The following is an 18664-nucleotide window of genomic DNA, read 5'->3' as shown; positions in this document are numbered from 1 at the left end:
CGTGTTACAAGCTGTTCGTGAATAGATAAGATCCCTAAAGTTGCAAAGACTAAAGTCTCAAACCCAAATAGATATTCTTTATAAAAGTTAAGACTGGTCCACGCCCTCCTAAAATGCCTCGTTTAAACGTCTACGTCCCGATGTGGGAAGATTTGCATTTTATAGCCCAAATGTTCACGCAAAGAAAGAAGGCGTAACTTTATTGTTGCTGCCACTGCCGCCACCATGTTGTGAAGACGCTGTGTGTTTCGTTGCGAAAGCGAAAATACTTTGTTTGGCCTTCCAAAAGAGGACAGGACTAGAAATCATTGGTCAAGTTGTATTTACAACACTGTTCCAGAACAGTTCAACCCAAATATTCAGATGTGTGCAGCGCATTTTATGGAGGACTGTTTCCTGATCCTGGTAGAGTAGACTACAATGCCGGCTGTTCTGACTCACAGACTGTAAGTACATTTTCATATTAAAATAATTTGCCACTGATGATTCAAACCCTGCGGGCCCTGCGAGTTTTGTGCAGTGTAGAGTAGCGCTTGTTGTTTGTCATTTCTCCGATCACAAATGCAGACATGGTTTTATGTTTACACGGCGCGATGCAACGCAATGCGTAAAAAGACCAAATAAGTCATTATAATCCGCAATTATGTCCCCACTGGATGCAACAAATGCCTCGTTTATAATGGGTTTTAATGTTTTTGTCTCGTCGCTCCGGCCGGTACACAGCATCACAGTATGGTAAGGGGCGAAACATTTCCATCACACGCTTGAGGTATTCGGCCAATCACAACGCACTAGATAGCTGGCCAATCAGAGCACACCTTGCTTTTCAGACCGATGAGCTTTGTAAAAATCGACGCATTTCAGAAAGGCAGGGCATAGAGGAGAAACAATAATGTACAGTATGTGGAAAATAATGTGTTTTTTTTTACCTTAAACCGCATAAACACATTTCATTTTTTTTAGCAACATCATATGACCCCTTTAAAGATCTAACCGCAGTACAAAAAGTGTTTATAAAATCTGTCTTCAGTACATGACTATGATTTACTGTATGTTAAAACATGTTGAAATGTAATCGCTACCAAGGAGACTATATATTTATCTCTACAGCTTTGTCATGCACAGACAAAAGCCAATGGCCTCTAAGAGCATTAGGAACTACTTTTGAAAGACAACATAAATTGGCTCGACTGCCTGTCACAAAACTCTTGTTTCAGTTCCCTGCACCATGCAATCTGCATTCTGATTAGAAGACAGTAAATTACATTAAATTAACCAAACTGAATAAACAGCATTTCAGTTTCTATTATTTTATTAGGGCCTCAGCACCAATGGTGCGAGGAGGACCCTCTTGGAATTGATCTCTTTATTATTCTTCTTTGGCAAAGTTAATCGCATTTTTGGGGGCCTAAACAGGATTGAAAACTCGCGAAACTTTGCACACGTGTCAGAACTGGCGAAAATTTACATCTGATGTGGGTTTCAGAAAATGGCTCGATAGTGTCACCTATAAAATTTCAACAAAGCGCCCCTCCCGCTATGTTTCATGTACATGTGCGTAATTTGCTAGGAATGTAATGTCCCAATACCTACATACCTACGATTTTTTGTGCAGTTTTTGCCATTTTCAGGCCACGTATTTAAATGAACTCCTCATACCGTTTTAATTGGATCATCTTCATATTTAGTTAGTGTAATCATAAGACCTTTGCAATGCTAAATTGCGAAGATCTTGATTTTTCGTCAAAGGGCGTGTTCGTGGTGGCCTGACAAATTTTGCTGTTTTGCCATGAACAAGAAGTTGCTATAACTCAGGCATACAATGTCTGATCTGCCCCAAACTTCACATATTTAATAAGAGTCCTGGCCTGAACAACTACGTACCCATATTCAGTTGTAGTCATAGCGCCACTTGCTGCCAACAGGAAGTGACATGTTTTACGCTCTAACTCCTCCTCCTAGAGATTTAATGACATCAACATTATATTTGGTCAGTCTAATCTAAATGCCTTTGCGGTGTGAAATTGCTAAGATCATAAGTTTTCGTTAAAGGCCGTGTCCGGGGCAACCTGACAAAGTTTGATGTTTCGCCATGAAATATTACGTTATTGTAGCTCAGCCATACAATGTCCGATCTGCCCCAAACGACACACGTTTGATATGAGTCTTGGCCTGAGCACATCTTAAGGCCAGTATTCAGTTATAATCATAGCGCCACCTGCTGGCAACAGGAAATTAATTGTTTTATCCTAAGGCTGATGATACTCGGGGCAACTTTTGGAGCAATTTTGCAGGGCAACTTTTTTTGAGCAATGTTGCTTTGGCACTTTCCCATTGAGAATGGGTAGCAAATTTCTATCAGGATACTTTAGATTGGCCGTGGAGCCTGTGTCTCACCTGGTTGCCTGTTGACGGCAACATTGGCCAAAGTTGCCCAGCAACATTGCTCAAAAAGTTGCCCTGTGTATCATCAGCCTAACTTGAACATGCAATGTCCGATCTGCCCCAAACTTCACATGTTTGGTAAGAGTCCTGGCCTGAAAACGTTTACATGCCAATATTCAGTTATAAATTATAGTGCCACCTGTTGGCAACAGGAAATGTCATGTTTTACACTACACTGTAGCTAAAATATGTAATGTCCAATCTGCCCCAAATTTTTTGTTTGGTAAGAGTCATGGTCTGAAGACATCTAAAGGCCAATATTCAGTTACTGTATAATCATAGCACCACCAGATGGCAGCAGGAAGTTTGGCACATTTAAATAAAATATTCCTCCTATATTTGCCACTTTAAATGCATATTGCCCACCGTTCACTGTTTCCCTAAGGCCAACGGGTGGAGGTGCCTCCGGGTGCGAGGGCCCTTTCAACGCTGCATGCAGCTTTAATTTGATTTATTATTTCTATTATGTTATTTTACACTTCCAAATGTTATTTAGGGTTTCAAATATAAAGATCAGTTTAATCTGTCTTTGTTTTTTCAGAGCTAGCATGTCATGCTCACTCTTCCTTTGGAGATTCAATGTGGTCCACGTCCAAGCAGTCATTCTAGAGATGGTTCTGCGCACAATTCAAACCAAATGTTGGACCATGTTCTGACACTTTTTGTCGATCCCATTCAAGCTATTGAATCTAGAGGAAATGAGTCACCCACTGTTGCCTTCTGTTATGAAAATCAGACTTGAGAACACAAGCTTAAGATTCAAACAGGCAATCTGATCATCTCCAAACAACATGTGCAGGATGATGTTGTAGGCCAGTAATCTGCCTAAATATGCTCTTGTGGCTCTTCCATCTTGTGTGATGAATGCTTAAACATTTATGATTGCCCTTACTGATTGAAGATTACTGGCATGCTGAAAACACAATGGCTGTCGATTCTTGATTCTTACAATGATTCTTACAAAAAATCAAACAAAGGCAAGTAAATATATCACAGTTTCCACAAAAATATTAAGCAGCCAATTTCAACGTGTTTCAATAAACAAATGTTTAATGAGCCCCAAAATCAGCATATTAGGTTGATTTCTGAAGGATCATGTGACACTAAAAACTGGAGTAATGGCTTCTAAAATAATTTTGCCATCACAGGAACAAATTACATTTTAAAGGGGTCATATGATGCGATTTCAATTTTTCCTTTCTCTTTGGAGTGTTACAAGCTCTTGGTGCATAAAGAAGATCTGTAAAGTTGCAAAGACTAAAGTCTCAAATCCAAAGAGATATTCTTTATAAAAGTTAAGAGTTAACCACGCCTACCTAAAACGGCTCATTCTAACACGCCCCCACATATCTACGTCACTATGTGGGAAGATTTGCATAACGCCGCCCAAATGTTCATGCAAAGAAAGAAGGCGTAACTTTTATTCTCTCTTTAGTATTGTTGCCGTCGTTTACACCAAATACACAAAATAATGTTCTTTTTAGCAGCATCATATGACCCCTTTAAGATATTTTAAAATACAGACCATTTATTTTCAATAATAATAATGTTTCATACTATGTTTTTACCTTATTTTTTATGAAATAAAAGCAGCCTTGGTGAGAATGAGAATTCTTTCAAAAGCAACAACAAAAGGTACAGACTCCAAACACACACAAACAATATTGTAATAATATTAGGTAAATATATAAAAAATTAAAATAATTAATTTTTTATTATATAATTGTTTATCATTTGTGTTTATTCTATTTTAATAATTATAAAATGTAGCAATATATTTTTCTTTTGGAAAAACCTTTGCCGGCTTAAAATTCTGCAGTCTTAAAAATGTAGGCTCACTTTTGGAACAGAGCGATACTACATTTTCCACTAAGGAAAGAACAGCATTACATTCTGATGGAACAGTGCGGACTTGGCAGGACAGAGAGCGTCATGATGCAGTGACAACACATCAAAGCACAGTAAGCTTTTAGAGTGCATGCAAGTTGATCACTCAAGACAGCCTCATTTATCTCTGCATGGCCTAGGCCCACTGATGGAAATCCTCAGAGAATGCAGGAAGACTGCAAGAGGGTGCTGATTCCACACATCCAGCAGCAGCTCCACAGAATGATGAGATACACTGACCTTCAGAGGGACTCATCACCAATCAGTGTTATTAAAGATCATTAGTTCAATACACCACCTCAAGAGTGCAGTAGTTTGGACAACCCAGACATTTGAATGGCACCAGGACATTAGAATAACCCACTCATAATTGCTTTAGAGTCCTTTGCAATCTCTTAGTATATTTGTAATGTGCTTAGATTTTTAACAACTTGCTGGGAATATTGAGAAAAGTTCATTTAATTGCCCCCTTTGTGTTCTTTGTGTTGGCAAAGTAATGCACCAAAAAGCCCCATGTTTTCCTTCCCTATTTTGAAAAGATTCAAAATAACTTAATACATGATACAACTCTAATGAAGCTCCCTGCAGTGATGAGCTTACACATGCTGAAAATCTGCCCTCTGCAGTTTAGCTGTGGATGTTCAGAATATGTTGTAGTTACAGGATGAGGCAGAGCCTTAGAAATCTCCCCCGCAGCAGCAGAGAAGGACGCACACCGTGCAAACTGAGGGAGACACATTGACTGTATTGATTGTTAGAGCACAGAGCTCAAGAATCACCAACAGCAGCATCAAATCTGTCCCTGCGTCCTGAAGAGTCTCGTCACGCTCTGTAACTTCATCAGCAAACACTCCAATCTGCTTTCTTCTTAAGATCTCAGATTAGAATGAGGCTTGGTTTTGTCTGTTGGCTCTCCAGCAACTATAGAAAAGATAGCTGAATGGTAATTCTTTGAGCTGTGCTTGGGTGGTCTGTTTCTTATGCCCAGCAGAATCTCACATCAGAAATGTCACCACGATCTACACTAGGCATTCAGGAATGTGTTTGTGTGCACATTTCTGCAGATCTCAGGAGACTGGTGTTGAGAGAGAGTGGGAGAAAGTGTGATTATATTCCTAGAGGGGACTAGATGCAGTGTGAATTCTCCGGGAAAGATTATACAGCTAATCCCAAACTCCTACATACATGACCAGAGTTCGAAACTATTTTACTAACTTTTAAACCCAACTTTCACCATTTATCCAAGATTCTTTCCAACATATTTTTTTCTTAGATTTTGCACCTGTATTAAAAGACATTGTTAAATGCATAATAATATTGAGAATATTTTTTCAATGTATAAGAGTCAATCATTTTTTATTTAGATTTTCAATTTAGTCAAACGTATTATTATTATTATTATTACATATGTGTATGATGAATTATTCACCTTTTTGGATCATATTAAATCAGTCAGTTTAATTATATGCAACATGCTTTATTATTAAATTATTTTATAGAAGAATTTATTAATATAGAAGAGGTTAGAGACAAACTTATTTTGTTTATTTTTAGTTTTATTTGATGTTTGATAGGTGTGTATATTACTATTAAAGTTGTATTATTTTGTATTTGAACAACTGTAAAAACATACATTTGCAAGTTTGTGGCTTTGCACAATGGCATCCCATAGGAAAATGGCGGAGTTAAGATAACTGGCTTAGAGCATCACTACAGATGTGATTTAAGTCATTTATTTACGAATTAAAAATCTTTCAATCTTTCTTTTGATCCTAAAAAGTATCTTGTCTCTGTTGACAGCTCATACCGTTTGGACAAGTCAAGCCGGGACATGGTCAAATACCTCACCAATATCACTGCAGATTTAAGGTGAATATGAGCAAACAAACACACTTAGCTGCTTGAATCTTTTTAAAGGTAATGTAGACTTTGTTGCGTAAAAGTCATCGTCTAATCTTCTCATAATTTTCTAGTCACTCCCATTTTAACAATTTTCAGATTCTAATAGCTCTTCAAGGTTATTTTGAAGAATGACTTTTGTAAAATAGCATTATTCTTTTTCTTTCTCTGTTACTTTCTCTCCTTCCTCCCTCTTTCTTTTTTGTGGAGTCCTGTGTTGTATTTATAGGATGTATTGAATGCACAAGCACAGTGACTCATTAATTAGCCTCTAATTTGAATTGTGCTTCATTTTACAGCATTAATTGGATGCTTCAGCAGAGCCAATCGAAATGCCATTTTTAGGTTGCATTGATAAATCTGGAGAAAAAGAAAGAGAGGAGGGCTGTAAAGGAAATGGATACATTATTTTAAAAAATGTTACACAATCCTTTATGTTATAACCCTTAATTATAGATAAATAGATAGATTGATGATAGACGGATCTTTCTTCTTACCTTTCCTTCCTTTCATTGCCACCCTCACTGCATGTCTCACTGCGTAGTCAGAGCTACCATCTTCATACCTCTAGAGAAATCCATCCCAGCATCACACTGGAACCGTCTCCCAACTACAACTCGCCAAAGTTCCGCTCCAGGAACCAGAGCTACATGAGAGCGGTCAGCACCCTGAGCCAGGCCAGCTGCGTCAGCCAGGTCAGCCAGGTGAGAGTCACATCTGCCCGGCTTCACAAAGCTCAAGGTAATCCAGGTTTTTTTTTTTACACCCATCGCAGTGCAGAAAACCACAACACATACAGAGGATTTAAGGCCCATTTTGCCATTTATATACAATGTAGTTGTTGTGTTTGTCTGTTTTTAAATGGTCAGATTTATCAGCCTCTAACATCTAAATCTCTCTCTTAAAGTAAAGTAATAGGGGTTTTATTGATTTGGCTTGAGGTCTTACAACATGGTTTTCATTCTCCGAACCCCCATTTTGCACAAACGCTCACTCTCGCTTTCTAAGCATCATCAGTGGCTTGCTGTGGTCATTAGAGGATAATTCCCTTTGAATGGAACGCGATGGCAATCTCGGATTTTAGAGATTGCTAAATGGGAATCTGATGGGTAGTAAGAATCCTATCAGACAAGTTCAGCTTGACTAGACAGATATCGCTTTATCACAGAGATGCTCATCTCAGATTTTTCGAAGCGATTTAAAAAGGTTTTGCTCAGGAATGGGAAGGATTCAACGAAAGCATTTCATTTCCTCAGACTTCTGCTGGAAGACTTGATGTTTTATCCACAGAGATTCTGCTGTGACCATATCGTGATTTTTATCTCACGTACAGTCCTTTGTAGATAAGATTAGACTGCACACTGGAATTGAGGGAGAAATATAGGCCTAACAGCAAATAAAGCCAAGAAAATAGAAGAAAGCAGCCAGAGGGAAAAAAAGAAGGGAGGATGGTTAGAAGAAACATCTATATATTGTCTTGGTTTTTCTGGTTTTGCAGGTGAGCGAGACTGAGGTTAATGGGCAGTTTGAGTCTGTGTGTGAATCCGTGTTCAGCGAGGTGGAGTCTCAGGCCATGGATGCTTTGGACCTGCCGGGCTGCTTCAGGACACGCAGCCACAGTTACCTACGAGCCATCCAGGCCGGATTCTCACAGGACGATGACTGCGTCCCCTCCATGACATCATCCACTGTCACCTCCACCATCAGGTCCACCACAGGTAAGTGGGCTTTCCTTGTGAATAACTATGCACATCTGTGTCTGGTCTCGACTTGTGGTTGTCTCAAAGTAGAAGTTGTGGAAAGATTTCAAAGAACAATCTTACTGTTTTTATTAAAACTGTCTTAGGTTTGCCTTCAAGCCAAAATTAACCACAGCTGTGAATGCTGAGTGATATAGTGAATACATTTCGTACATACATTTCCTACTGGCCTTGAAACAGTATTTTTGGGGTTTTCATTTTTTTTTTTTAGCCTCCCCGTGGCCACGGGGCCAATTGGGGCAAAAATGGCACTAAATTGGACAAAAATGCCCCTGCACAAATAAATTAAATCTATTACGTCTGTTGCTAACAAAGTGAATATGAATAGACAGTGTCGATTGCGGCATTAAATTAAGACCTGCTCATTTTGCACCGTATTTAATTTTAGGTGTTTTTACAGTGTTGTGCATTTGAACCAGTCACGCACAATTCTGTTGAGCTTAGGAATGCAATGGCCAATCAGAGGCGTTCAGTGGCGTCATCGTTGAAACAGATCAGTTTTGTTGAGTGCGCACTCATTCACTGACTGAATTCCGGACTCTTGCGAATTCTCTCATCATAAACAACAAAGCGCAGATGTAAATGTAAGTAAGAGATTCATTTAACAGTGTGTACAGCTTCAGTGATTATAACGATAGTTTTGTTTTTTGAGAGCGCTTAAACTCGCGATAGAACAATGTGATAATGTCACTTTCTATATAGCCTATAATTTATTCGCTGTTTGAATAACCGTGGAACCGTTTTTATTAAATTGTAATCACGTTAAATACAAATTCAGTCAAAAACAAAAAAGTGGAGTTGGTTCACCATCCGCCTATGTTGTACATCCTATTGAAGTGGCAGCTGGCAATTAACTGCATTTTACTTTCATGCCAAAGTCAGTTTTACTCTCTTTTGGAGTTTAGTCTGATTCTGATCTTAAAGGCCGTAGGGCATACCTAAGTCTGTTTTGTAAACTTTTGTTAACTTTAAAACGGAATGAATGAGCAATTTAAATAAGAAAATGACAACAAAATAAAAAAAGTGTCAATTTAAGATTTGCGTGACTTAATTGTTGAGAGTGTAAATGCTGAATCATGCTGAAAGCATTAAAGAGTCAAGGATTTGTAAATTAGATTTAGATCAGAGGCAAAGCTGTTCATCCAGATGATTATTTTTGTATGAATGCATCATATTACATGTAGCATGGCATGCATGCATGTGAACTGCTTACAGCCGAGTGATTGATTTGTGTACAGCTTCATAACCGCACAAAAGGTAAGTGCTGGTGTGCCTCAGAGCATAAGAATATGAACCCTATTGAATTCAATCCCCAAATTTTGTGGCAAACAATAAAATGGTGAAAAGTGAAAAATCAAATTTTTTAAATATTGTGTCCAAATTAAGATATGACCTTTTTATTCTTCCACTGTGTGTTTTGTCTCTCAAGATTTTCAATTTGGATCTCTACCTTGTCCTATTTTCTGCCTCAGTTGACTCTTGATTAACAGACAGGGAGGGGGTGAAAAGCAATGATGGAGACATGAGGTGGTGTGTATTGCGATCCCAAAATGTTTCTCAGTCAGATGATTGTCACTCTGTGGGCTTTCTTTTTCTCACTCTCGCACATCTCTTAGTCTCTGTCTCTCTCTCTCCCTCTCTCACTTTCTCTTTGGGGCGTGAAGCTGGTTTTAAACGCATCAGTTTTGAGTTCTCTCTCCCACAGGGTCCGCAACTGAAGCTGTGCTTGAGAGTTTGAGTTTTCAGACTGTTTAAGGGTCAGTGGTGATACAGGCCACCTAAATAAATGTAATTAAGAGTATCAGAGTCCAATCCCTGGACATGTGTGAATTAAAGCCAAAAATCAGAGTTTAGACAAAGATAGACAGTAAATATACTCTGGCGTTTTTTGCACTGCCTTCTCACTGAAAAATGCTTGCAGAATAACGAGCAATATTGGCTTTCTCTCAAAGGGAGTCTCTTTAAAAACACTTGATTTTGAGCTTAATATGACTAAATCCATTATAGTAAGTCCCATATATTGTACAACAGTGACTGGGCAAGGAACATTTCAAAGAATACAATCACTGATCATAAAAATTGATTAATAGTTAATAGTTAAACTATTGCTAAAGTAATGAGCTAATTTTTTATTGTTTGTTTGAATTTGTTTGTGTATCGAGGTACCGGTTTGAAGACAATGATTTCCCCAGTAAAGACATGGTCAGTGATGGGTCAAACCTCTCATGTTCAATAGGGTTCATACCTGCTTTGCTGAGACACACACACAAAAAGAGACTGAAAGCTTTTGCTCGCAATTGCCTCCTTTCAAGGCACAAAGCACAGACCTGCTCTGTCAGAGGGACCTGATGATGCTCTATGAGATGCCGTTGATATTATCCCCTGCAGGCGTCCTCAGGTTTCAGTTCTCTGTTTTGTGCTTTGAGAGATGAATTTATGCAAACAAAGGATGGAGTGAGAAGGCAGAGTAATAATGGAGAAAAAAAGCTGTGAGTCAAAATGGGATCTGTTTGCTAGCGTGATCACAATAATTCAAAATAACTAGCTCCCATCACCTAAAGCACAGGGAGCCAAGATTGCGTTTGTTGCATACTGAGCAAAACTCAAAACAATTTGTGTGATTTTACAAAGCCCTTTGATTAAAATTGTGTACATACTTCTCTGAATGTCTTCCCTATGAATAATTAATTCCTATAATCCTTCAATGCATTTTCATCTGACCTGTGTGATAACATCATTCACACATAAAAAAAGATTTAACTCTAATCTGGCCTAAAACTTATTTTGGCTCACATATGTTTGGTTGAACACTAAATGGAGCCTGCAAACAGCACAAATCCCCAGCTGGCCTCACCACTGGGCACATTATATACACTGGCATTTTTATATTTTTCTTCCAGAGGGAAATGATGTGCTGGAGGGCACTGGTTTGCTTAATGAGGACAATTTACCCAGCGAGCGGCCAGACTTAACCTCCATGGCCCGTGGGAATATGGGGCTCCGTGGGAGAGGAGATGAATCCAGCACCCTTTATGGTAATAGCTCACATACCACGACTCCCTCGTTACCCCCGCTGAAAATGAGCGCGCCCATCAGGCCACGGCCTGTTCAATCAAGTGTCCAGGAGACAGCGGATCTGGCCCTGGCTATCAGCCAGCAGTGGAGGGAGGATGTGTCAGCCATGCGTAAAGAGTTAGCAGAGCTCAGGAAGGATCTGTGCACAGAGCTCAGAGCTTTCAACAGGAACTTTTCCACCTTTACGCAACATTACAGCACCTGGTCACCGAGCTGGGTAAGGGAAACCCAGACAGCTGCTCCTCAAGTGTCCGTCAGCACCCAGGCAGGAAGCAAGACCCTGGTGAGACAGAACACAGCAGATGCAGCGGTTAACTGCCCCTCACCGGTTGATCCCAATGTTTTATCCATGTCTCCTTCAGAACCCGCAGATAAAAATGTCCTGCATATCTCTGCCTCTTCACCATTTTTTCAAACTGACCCCAACTCTGAATTTGCAGACATTGATGATCCTACTTTTGCAAATCTTACACCTCCAGATCCTATTGATGTGGCGTCGCTTTGTTGGCCTGATCTAGATTCAGACTCTATGACTCCTCCAGATCCCCCAGAACCAGTGCCAGAGGTAGAACCATATTGCTTTACGAAGTCATCCACTCCTGAGCATGTGGAATCAGTTGTTTTAGACTTCACAAATGTAGAACTAGTGAACCTGGCCAGTTTGCAGTGGCCTAAACTGGATCCGGATGATACTGGCACTCTAGCCCAAGAATTTCTTGATCGTCCCTCTCAAGAATCTCCAGAACAACCTGGTACAAATACACCAGACCATGGTAGCATGACTACACAGGAACAGTCGGTTCTAGAATCCATGCAGACGTTTTTGCTGAGTCATCCAGACGAAGAATCTATGGACTTCACATCACTGGAAATGGACTCCGTTGCCCTGAGTCCAGTGACCCCAGATTCTATGAATCTTCAAGACTTAAAATGGCCAAGTTTAGAATCTCTTGAACTCAATGTTTCTGACTTTCAAAGCCCATGTCCTGTAGATATAGCCCTGCCAAACCCTCCAACACCAGAAACTGTCTATGAGTGTTCCTGTGAAGCCACAGTACAAGAACCACCCCTTCCAGAACTACTGGACACCATTTATCTCCAACCAGCCACTCCAGAGCCTGAATCCCGAACAGAATCTGACATATCAAACCCAGCAAGTCCTGAACCTCATTTTCCTACTTGTCAAAAGCCAGCAGCACACGAACTAGACACTCAGGCTCTTGTTTTGTGGTCAAAAAAGGAAACATTCATAGGCTGTGCAGAAGAAGGTGGTGCCATGAACATCTCAGAGTCCTACTTCGAAGAAGATATTGGCCAGATTGTAGATTATTCTCTCCCCATTATAAATTTCCCAATCCAGCCAGACACTATGGACTCAGCTCCCTTGGAGTCTGAGACTCTCTTCTCTGCCGTTCTGTGCTCAGTTGAGTCAGATAGCTTAGATCCTGAAGTTACTAGCATAGATGAACCAATGTCACAGGAGCTGAACCCACCTGGACTTGCTACCATAGACCCAGCGACTGTGCACCCCTTCAATTTATCCCTGTTGGAGCTCCAGTCAGCTTTAGATGTATCTAAGAGTGAAACAAGCGATAATGGGTCACCAAAGGGAACAGCAGCCATAAGCAGCCCTTCTCACACACCATCCGGTAGGGATTTCCTTTGGATTCGGTGGCAGCGGAAAGCACGTGGACGGCATCTGATGTCACGGAGTGCCAGTATGGAAATGTTCCACAAGAAATACTCAAACAATTCAGAGATGTCCTATATGTCACTGTCACTCTGAGCTCTCCGAAAAGTGCATGAAGCTACAAGGGGTGTGCAATAGATAATCACATGTAATATTTACAGGCAAAATACAAGACTGTTAGGTTATGTAGCAAGATGTTTACAGGTTTGTGTCTCTCCAGTGTGTGTGTGATTATATAAGAGAGAACGAGATGTAAAGAGTGTGAAAAGGGAAAATATAAAGGGGTGAGAGATTGTTACATTTGAGGCATGGATGAGGTTATGTGAGAGGTTGTAGCCTAAAGCAGTCTGATGACAGTAATGGCACTGCATTAGTGTACTTCAGACATTCAGCATCTATTTACACTGCAAAACTGGTGAGTCACCTTGAACTTCACTCCTCTCTAGGGACACTCTCTGGCTTTACAGAGACTCAAATGTATTTTAGTAAATACTGTGATTGTTTTTTGGCAGAGAATGAAGACTTCCAGTCAAGACTCTCTCCAATTAACTTTTCAAAAAACTACAGAGTAAACTGTAAAATAAATCTCTGTACGAACTGGTCTCGGATCAACCAGAAATTTGTACCTTGGTCATGCTATCTGAGGGTGGGTGGTAGGGAGAATCCTTTTTCAGATGGAACAAGTCAGACTATGAACTGGATGTTGGCCAAAGACTACCTGAAACAACTGCAAATCGCTTGGATATATTTTATGGATTTTGATCATCTTTTTTCTCTGAATGTAATATAATGGTTGTTTCTCTGGTGTAAATGATGGAATCCTTTATTCCATTCTACTCAATGTCTTCAGAGCCAAAGTCTCACTGTAAAAATGGAGGAAAATTTAGTACTGTGAAAATTTCAAAGGCACAACGGCTATGTTATGATACTCTGTGAAGTGACTGCTGTTTATTTTTCTCCTTTTTTGATCAAACCTTAATCAGATCTGGTCGGAAATAGGATGAAAACATGTTGAATGTGATATTTTTCTGGGTATATTCATGAAATGTATCAGATATTTATATTAAATGGATATTTCTTAAGATTACTTACATTTAAGGATTTTGGTTGTAGAGGTTTGAATCACTGTTAATCTGCTGGGGTTACATGAACATACATTGAGCATGTTGGTAATTTTGAAGCTTATTTAAACATGGGATATAGATCTACAGGCCACAAAATTGCATATGGGTTAGGAACTAAAACCTGTGGTGTAAATGTGCACAATGAGGTGACTGGCCACTATTTGTATAGTTAACGGTAACCTTTCAAACAAAATTGTTCATGCACATCATCCATACTAAAAATCCATACTAATCTTGCAAATCCACACTTATTATTATAAATGAGATACAAGATATTGTTAATATAATCCTTAATATCTACACATAAAATATTCCCCAGTGATTCCCTATATTGTTGTAAATGTATAGACTGTTGTATACTGTGACTTTTTTCCCTGAAAAAATTAATAACATTACACGCACAACTCATATTAACCGCTAAGAGAGCTCCCCATCTTTAAAATGAGATGCCAGTTAATTTGTGTCGGTAGGGTTACTGAAGTTATTTGATGTCAAATCAGCAGTCTGTATGTATTATATTGACCACTTCATGTACATACATACGAGGGAATATCAGGGTACTAAAGAAAACGCTCTGGCTATCTCTAACAGTTATGATTTGGTATGTATCAAGAAATACAGTGCCATGGCTTTGTATCTGACAATCAGAGGAAATTTTTAAACCAGATACAGTGATTACATTTGAATTATTAGCAACAGTTTACATTTAATTGATGTGACAGAGTCATTCTAAAACTGTAGTTCCCGAAGTAGTTAATGTAGTTGAGATTGCAGGTTTACATTATTATTGTTATTAGCTGTGAATGTATTTTTTTTATTAAGTGATTGTAGCTAATGCATCTAGTTATATTTAGATGATTGTAGATGTGTTCTTGTTTATTTATTTATTTAAAACCTGGACTTTCAAAGCTCTCTGCTTTTTTTGTTAGTCAGCCAGCCAACTGACGAACACTTACAGTGAGTTTTGAGAACAGTGCAAACCTTGGATAGTTTTAAAAGCTTTTAAAGACTTTAAATTGTTTCCCTGGAAATTAAACCTGGCAACATATCTTTAATCTGTAAATATTTAGTGTTAGAATGGAAATCTTTGCTAATTCCCAGTTCGCATGCCACTACTACTGTACGTGTAGTCATTAAATGGTCTTATTACAGCATCAGAGAGCCATTACAACCAACGATCATGATATTCTTGTGTAGCACAAGAGGTTGTGGGAATTATTAACCTAAAAAGCACAGACAGATACGTATTTTGAACATTCACTAGAAATAGTTTGCATTGTTGACATACTATTTTCATTTAGTGTGATTTGAGACTCTAATCCTTATCTGATATACTATAATATGACTAGCATGCATATTGGGATTTAGCCATTGCTAACAGGTCTTCCTTTATTCATAACAGAGCTCTCAGGCCTTATTTTACAACATTGTCAACATATTGCCCTCTGCTGTGCTGGAGAGCTATTTCTTGAGTAATAAAAGTGGGTTTTACGTACATATCTAGATCAGACCCACAGGTGGGTTTTATGTACATATCTAGATCAGACCCACAGGTGCTTAAAGTGCAGGACAAAACTGACTGTAGCAAAACAAATAAATACATGAATATTCTCATTGTTCCCATCCCCACTATATTAAGTCATTGCAAATAATTTCAGTGAGCAGGATATACCTGACAGATCCTTATGGGTCATTTAAGTGTAGTAAAAGCAGTGTTTCTCTGGGCAGAGGGGTTTTCTGGTTTTGTAAATTTCATTGGCTGCTTGTGCATTGTGTGCCTTGTCTGGCTCATGAATGTGGGCGTTTAACCACTCAGCCTCAGTATTGTTGTGCCACTGTGACTTTATTTATTTTTTTCTTAATGGCTTCAAAATTTCAGAATGAAAGCACTTTGACTGTAAGATTTCAAATATTAATCACAGAGATCTGAAGCCTGAAAAATCATGTGGAAAATATCTCTGTGTATCTTCACTTCTGTCAGCTGATTGTTGGTTTTCCTGAGATCATCTTAAATGTCTGCAATCATGATGATCTGTAACTAAGTGAATGTTATTAATTTCATTAAATAATAAAACGAGAACTTTTACATCAGAACCTCAACTGTTGTAGACCGTTGCATGGTGGTCTCTGAACTAGGAGTATTTTTAAACACTTTGTTGTAAGCTACATACCTCTCTCTTCTCATTTCTCTTCACACACACATGTACGCATCCTTTAGTTTTCTCTGTACTGGTAAGCCGCATTATGCTTCTTGATCTGCTACAATAATTTCCTATAATAATATTAATTTCTTGTTGTTGATTAAGTTTATAGCTAGCAAACAGCCACAAGCAGTAACACTTTAGATGTCATTGTGTGATATTACACAAAAGCACAATGGGATCAGAAGGTTGTGCAAAGCAGCACTGAACTGAACTGATGTGTAGTTTTCAAGAGATTCAGTTTTGGCATTATGATTTCAATTCTTAAATTGTTAGCTTTTTGAATTTTACTGTTGTAATAGTTTTGGGTTTTTCTTTTTCGGTGGTGTGTGATCTCTCAAATATACAGTGGAAGAATAATTATGTTTTTGGTTTATCTAAAAGGTTGAGCACTTTTCATCAGGTGTTTCTATACTTATTTTTATTTTCTAACTGTAAACTTGTGACTACTTGAAATCAAAGCCCATGATGCAAAATGTAACGCTTTAATTCTCTTTTTTCCCAAACTTTCTTTTTCTTTCCAGGTTGAAATTCGATTTTGAATCCCAGATTTTCAATGTAACTTTTAGACCCCAGGGCTTCAACTTGTGACTCACTCAAAAACTTTTGAATGCCGGTTTTCATCCTCAAAATTTTAAAAACATACACTAAATAAGAGGACACATCCAAATCAAAGATCCATTTATCTGCCTGGTCCAGCTGTGTGGATTAGAGCAGGAAGAGATCTGCAGATAACCTTTTGCTCATCAGAATGCATGACAGGCTTCACAGTCTGTTTACAAGAACATCATAGCACTATTTCATACTTTTTTCTCCTTTATTAATGAAGAGGGAGTTTGTATATAAAACTTGCAGTCAGCAGGCTCATTTTTGACATGTTTTTAAAGTGTTTTCACTACTTGTCCCTCTCACTATTTAGAATAGTGACCAGTTAATATGGTAGTGATGGCCTTTTTTAAACATTTACATTTGGTCCCCCTCCAGTCTTGAATATTTGGTAGCATCATGTTGATGCACTGGAGATATTTGACATTAAACCTCTCCCTTTCTAACAGCGGTCACCTACACACCCAGTACACCCACCTATAAGAGGACCCCGCCACCTGTGCCCCCTCGTTCCACCTCCAAACCTCTCATCTCCATCACAGCGCAGAGCAGCACAGAGTCCACGCAGGATGCCTACCATGAGGGGCAACTGGCCAGAGGGGGTATATAAACCAGTGATATTTTAGTAATATTTATAAATTATTATAGGACTTACCCCTATTTTGAATTCACTTGGTTTTTTGGTTTGTTTTTATTTTTATTTTAGTTTTGAGTTTTAGTATTTTTGTTATGTGGTTTTGTCTTTTATATTCGTTTTTTTATATTTTATAGCTTTAATTTTTATTTCAGTTTTAGTTTTACTCATTTTAGTGCTTATTAAACTTATTTATTACAGTTAGCTGCCAAAGCAACAAGTTTTTTTAAGTTTAAGTTTTTATCTAATCTTTAGATTTTATTTTATTTCAGCTTTATTTCAATTACAAAAACCATTTTAATAGTTATAGTTAACAAAAACAACACTGCTTTAAATGAAATATGTTTCTTCCATACTTCTGACTATGAAAACAATGACAGAACATCCCGGGTTCAATACAAGTGAAGCTCAGTCGACAACATTTGTGGTGTCACATTGATCACCACTAAAAACTATTTCACTTACCCCTGGTTTTCTTTAAAAAATGGTTATAGTGAGGCTTTTATAGTGGAAGCAAGTGGGGCAAATTTTGGAGGATTTAAAAGCAGAAATGTGATGCTTTATAATTTGTATAATATATATATATATATATATTATAATATTTTATAATATAATTTTTAGTTGTAAAGTTGTAGTAAAGTTTATCCTTTATGTTGGCAACAAAGTTGTAAATTTGAATGTAACTTTACACAGCAAAGGCCAGTTAGTAATTTTCTTTATATTAAAATCATGTTAATATGCAGTAAATTTTTTAAATAAAAGGAGGGACAGATCAAAAAAAAAAATTTGTGGTAATCAATATTGTGCCTCATGTGCTGTCGATTAAGCTTAACCTGTAACAGAATATTTCTTTAATTCTGAAAACTGCATCATTCACAACCACACTGTATTCTTATTTGTCCTCAAAATGACACCAGCTTCTTTTTATGCTTGTCCCACAGGCATCTGGGGCTCTGATGGGTTGAGTCTGAGTTTGGGTCGAGCCCTTTATAACTCCACTGACAGTCTGGACAGTGCCAAGGCCGTCACTATCGCCATGGAAGCAGCTGCCATGGCGATGGCAGGAAAGAGACACCCCTCCACAGACAGCCATAGCTCAGTGATGACCTGTGATAAAGCTGTGCTGGTGTCCAAAGCGGAAGAGTACCTAAAAACACCAAGGTCTTCAATAGGAATACAGGTGAAGTGCAATAGTTTAATCTAAGAACCTGCATCACCACTTAAAAGAACTTAAAAGAATGTTTCAGCTGGGTCCAAAATATCACTGAAATCCATCGACTTTCATTGTATGGACAAAAAAATAACTGAGACATTTTCAAAGCATCTGCTTTTGTGTTCCAAAG

The 18664-nt window shown here is 38.4% G+C and overlaps 1 protein-coding gene across 1 annotated transcript in view; it reads left to right on the top strand.

Moving 5' to 3' along the window:
- Positions 1 to 18664, top strand: part of LOC107583025 (disks large-associated protein 2-like) — a 48971-nt gene that overhangs the window by 20365 nt on the left and 9942 nt on the right. Inside the window, exons 4-8 of the mRNA XM_016269105.1 lie at positions 6133 to 6201; positions 6776 to 6935; positions 7730 to 7949; positions 17137 to 17289; positions 18263 to 18501. Coding sequence (XP_016124591.1) covers positions 6133 to 6201; positions 6776 to 6935; positions 7730 to 7949; positions 17137 to 17289; positions 18263 to 18501 — 841 coding nt within the window. The remainder of the gene's footprint in view (positions 1 to 6132; positions 6202 to 6775; positions 6936 to 7729; positions 7950 to 17136; positions 17290 to 18262; positions 18502 to 18664) is intronic.

Source organism: Sinocyclocheilus grahami, unplaced genomic scaffold (genome assembly GCF_001515645.1).
Source record: "Sinocyclocheilus grahami isolate Dianchi unplaced genomic scaffold, SAMN03320097.WGS_v1.1 scaffold4.1, whole genome shotgun sequence".
NCBI classification, from domain to species: Eukaryota; Metazoa; Chordata; class Actinopteri; order Cypriniformes; family Cyprinidae; genus Sinocyclocheilus; species Sinocyclocheilus grahami.
The sequence above is the reverse complement of the archived record's forward strand: the minus strand, read 5'-3'. Positions and strand labels throughout refer to the sequence as shown.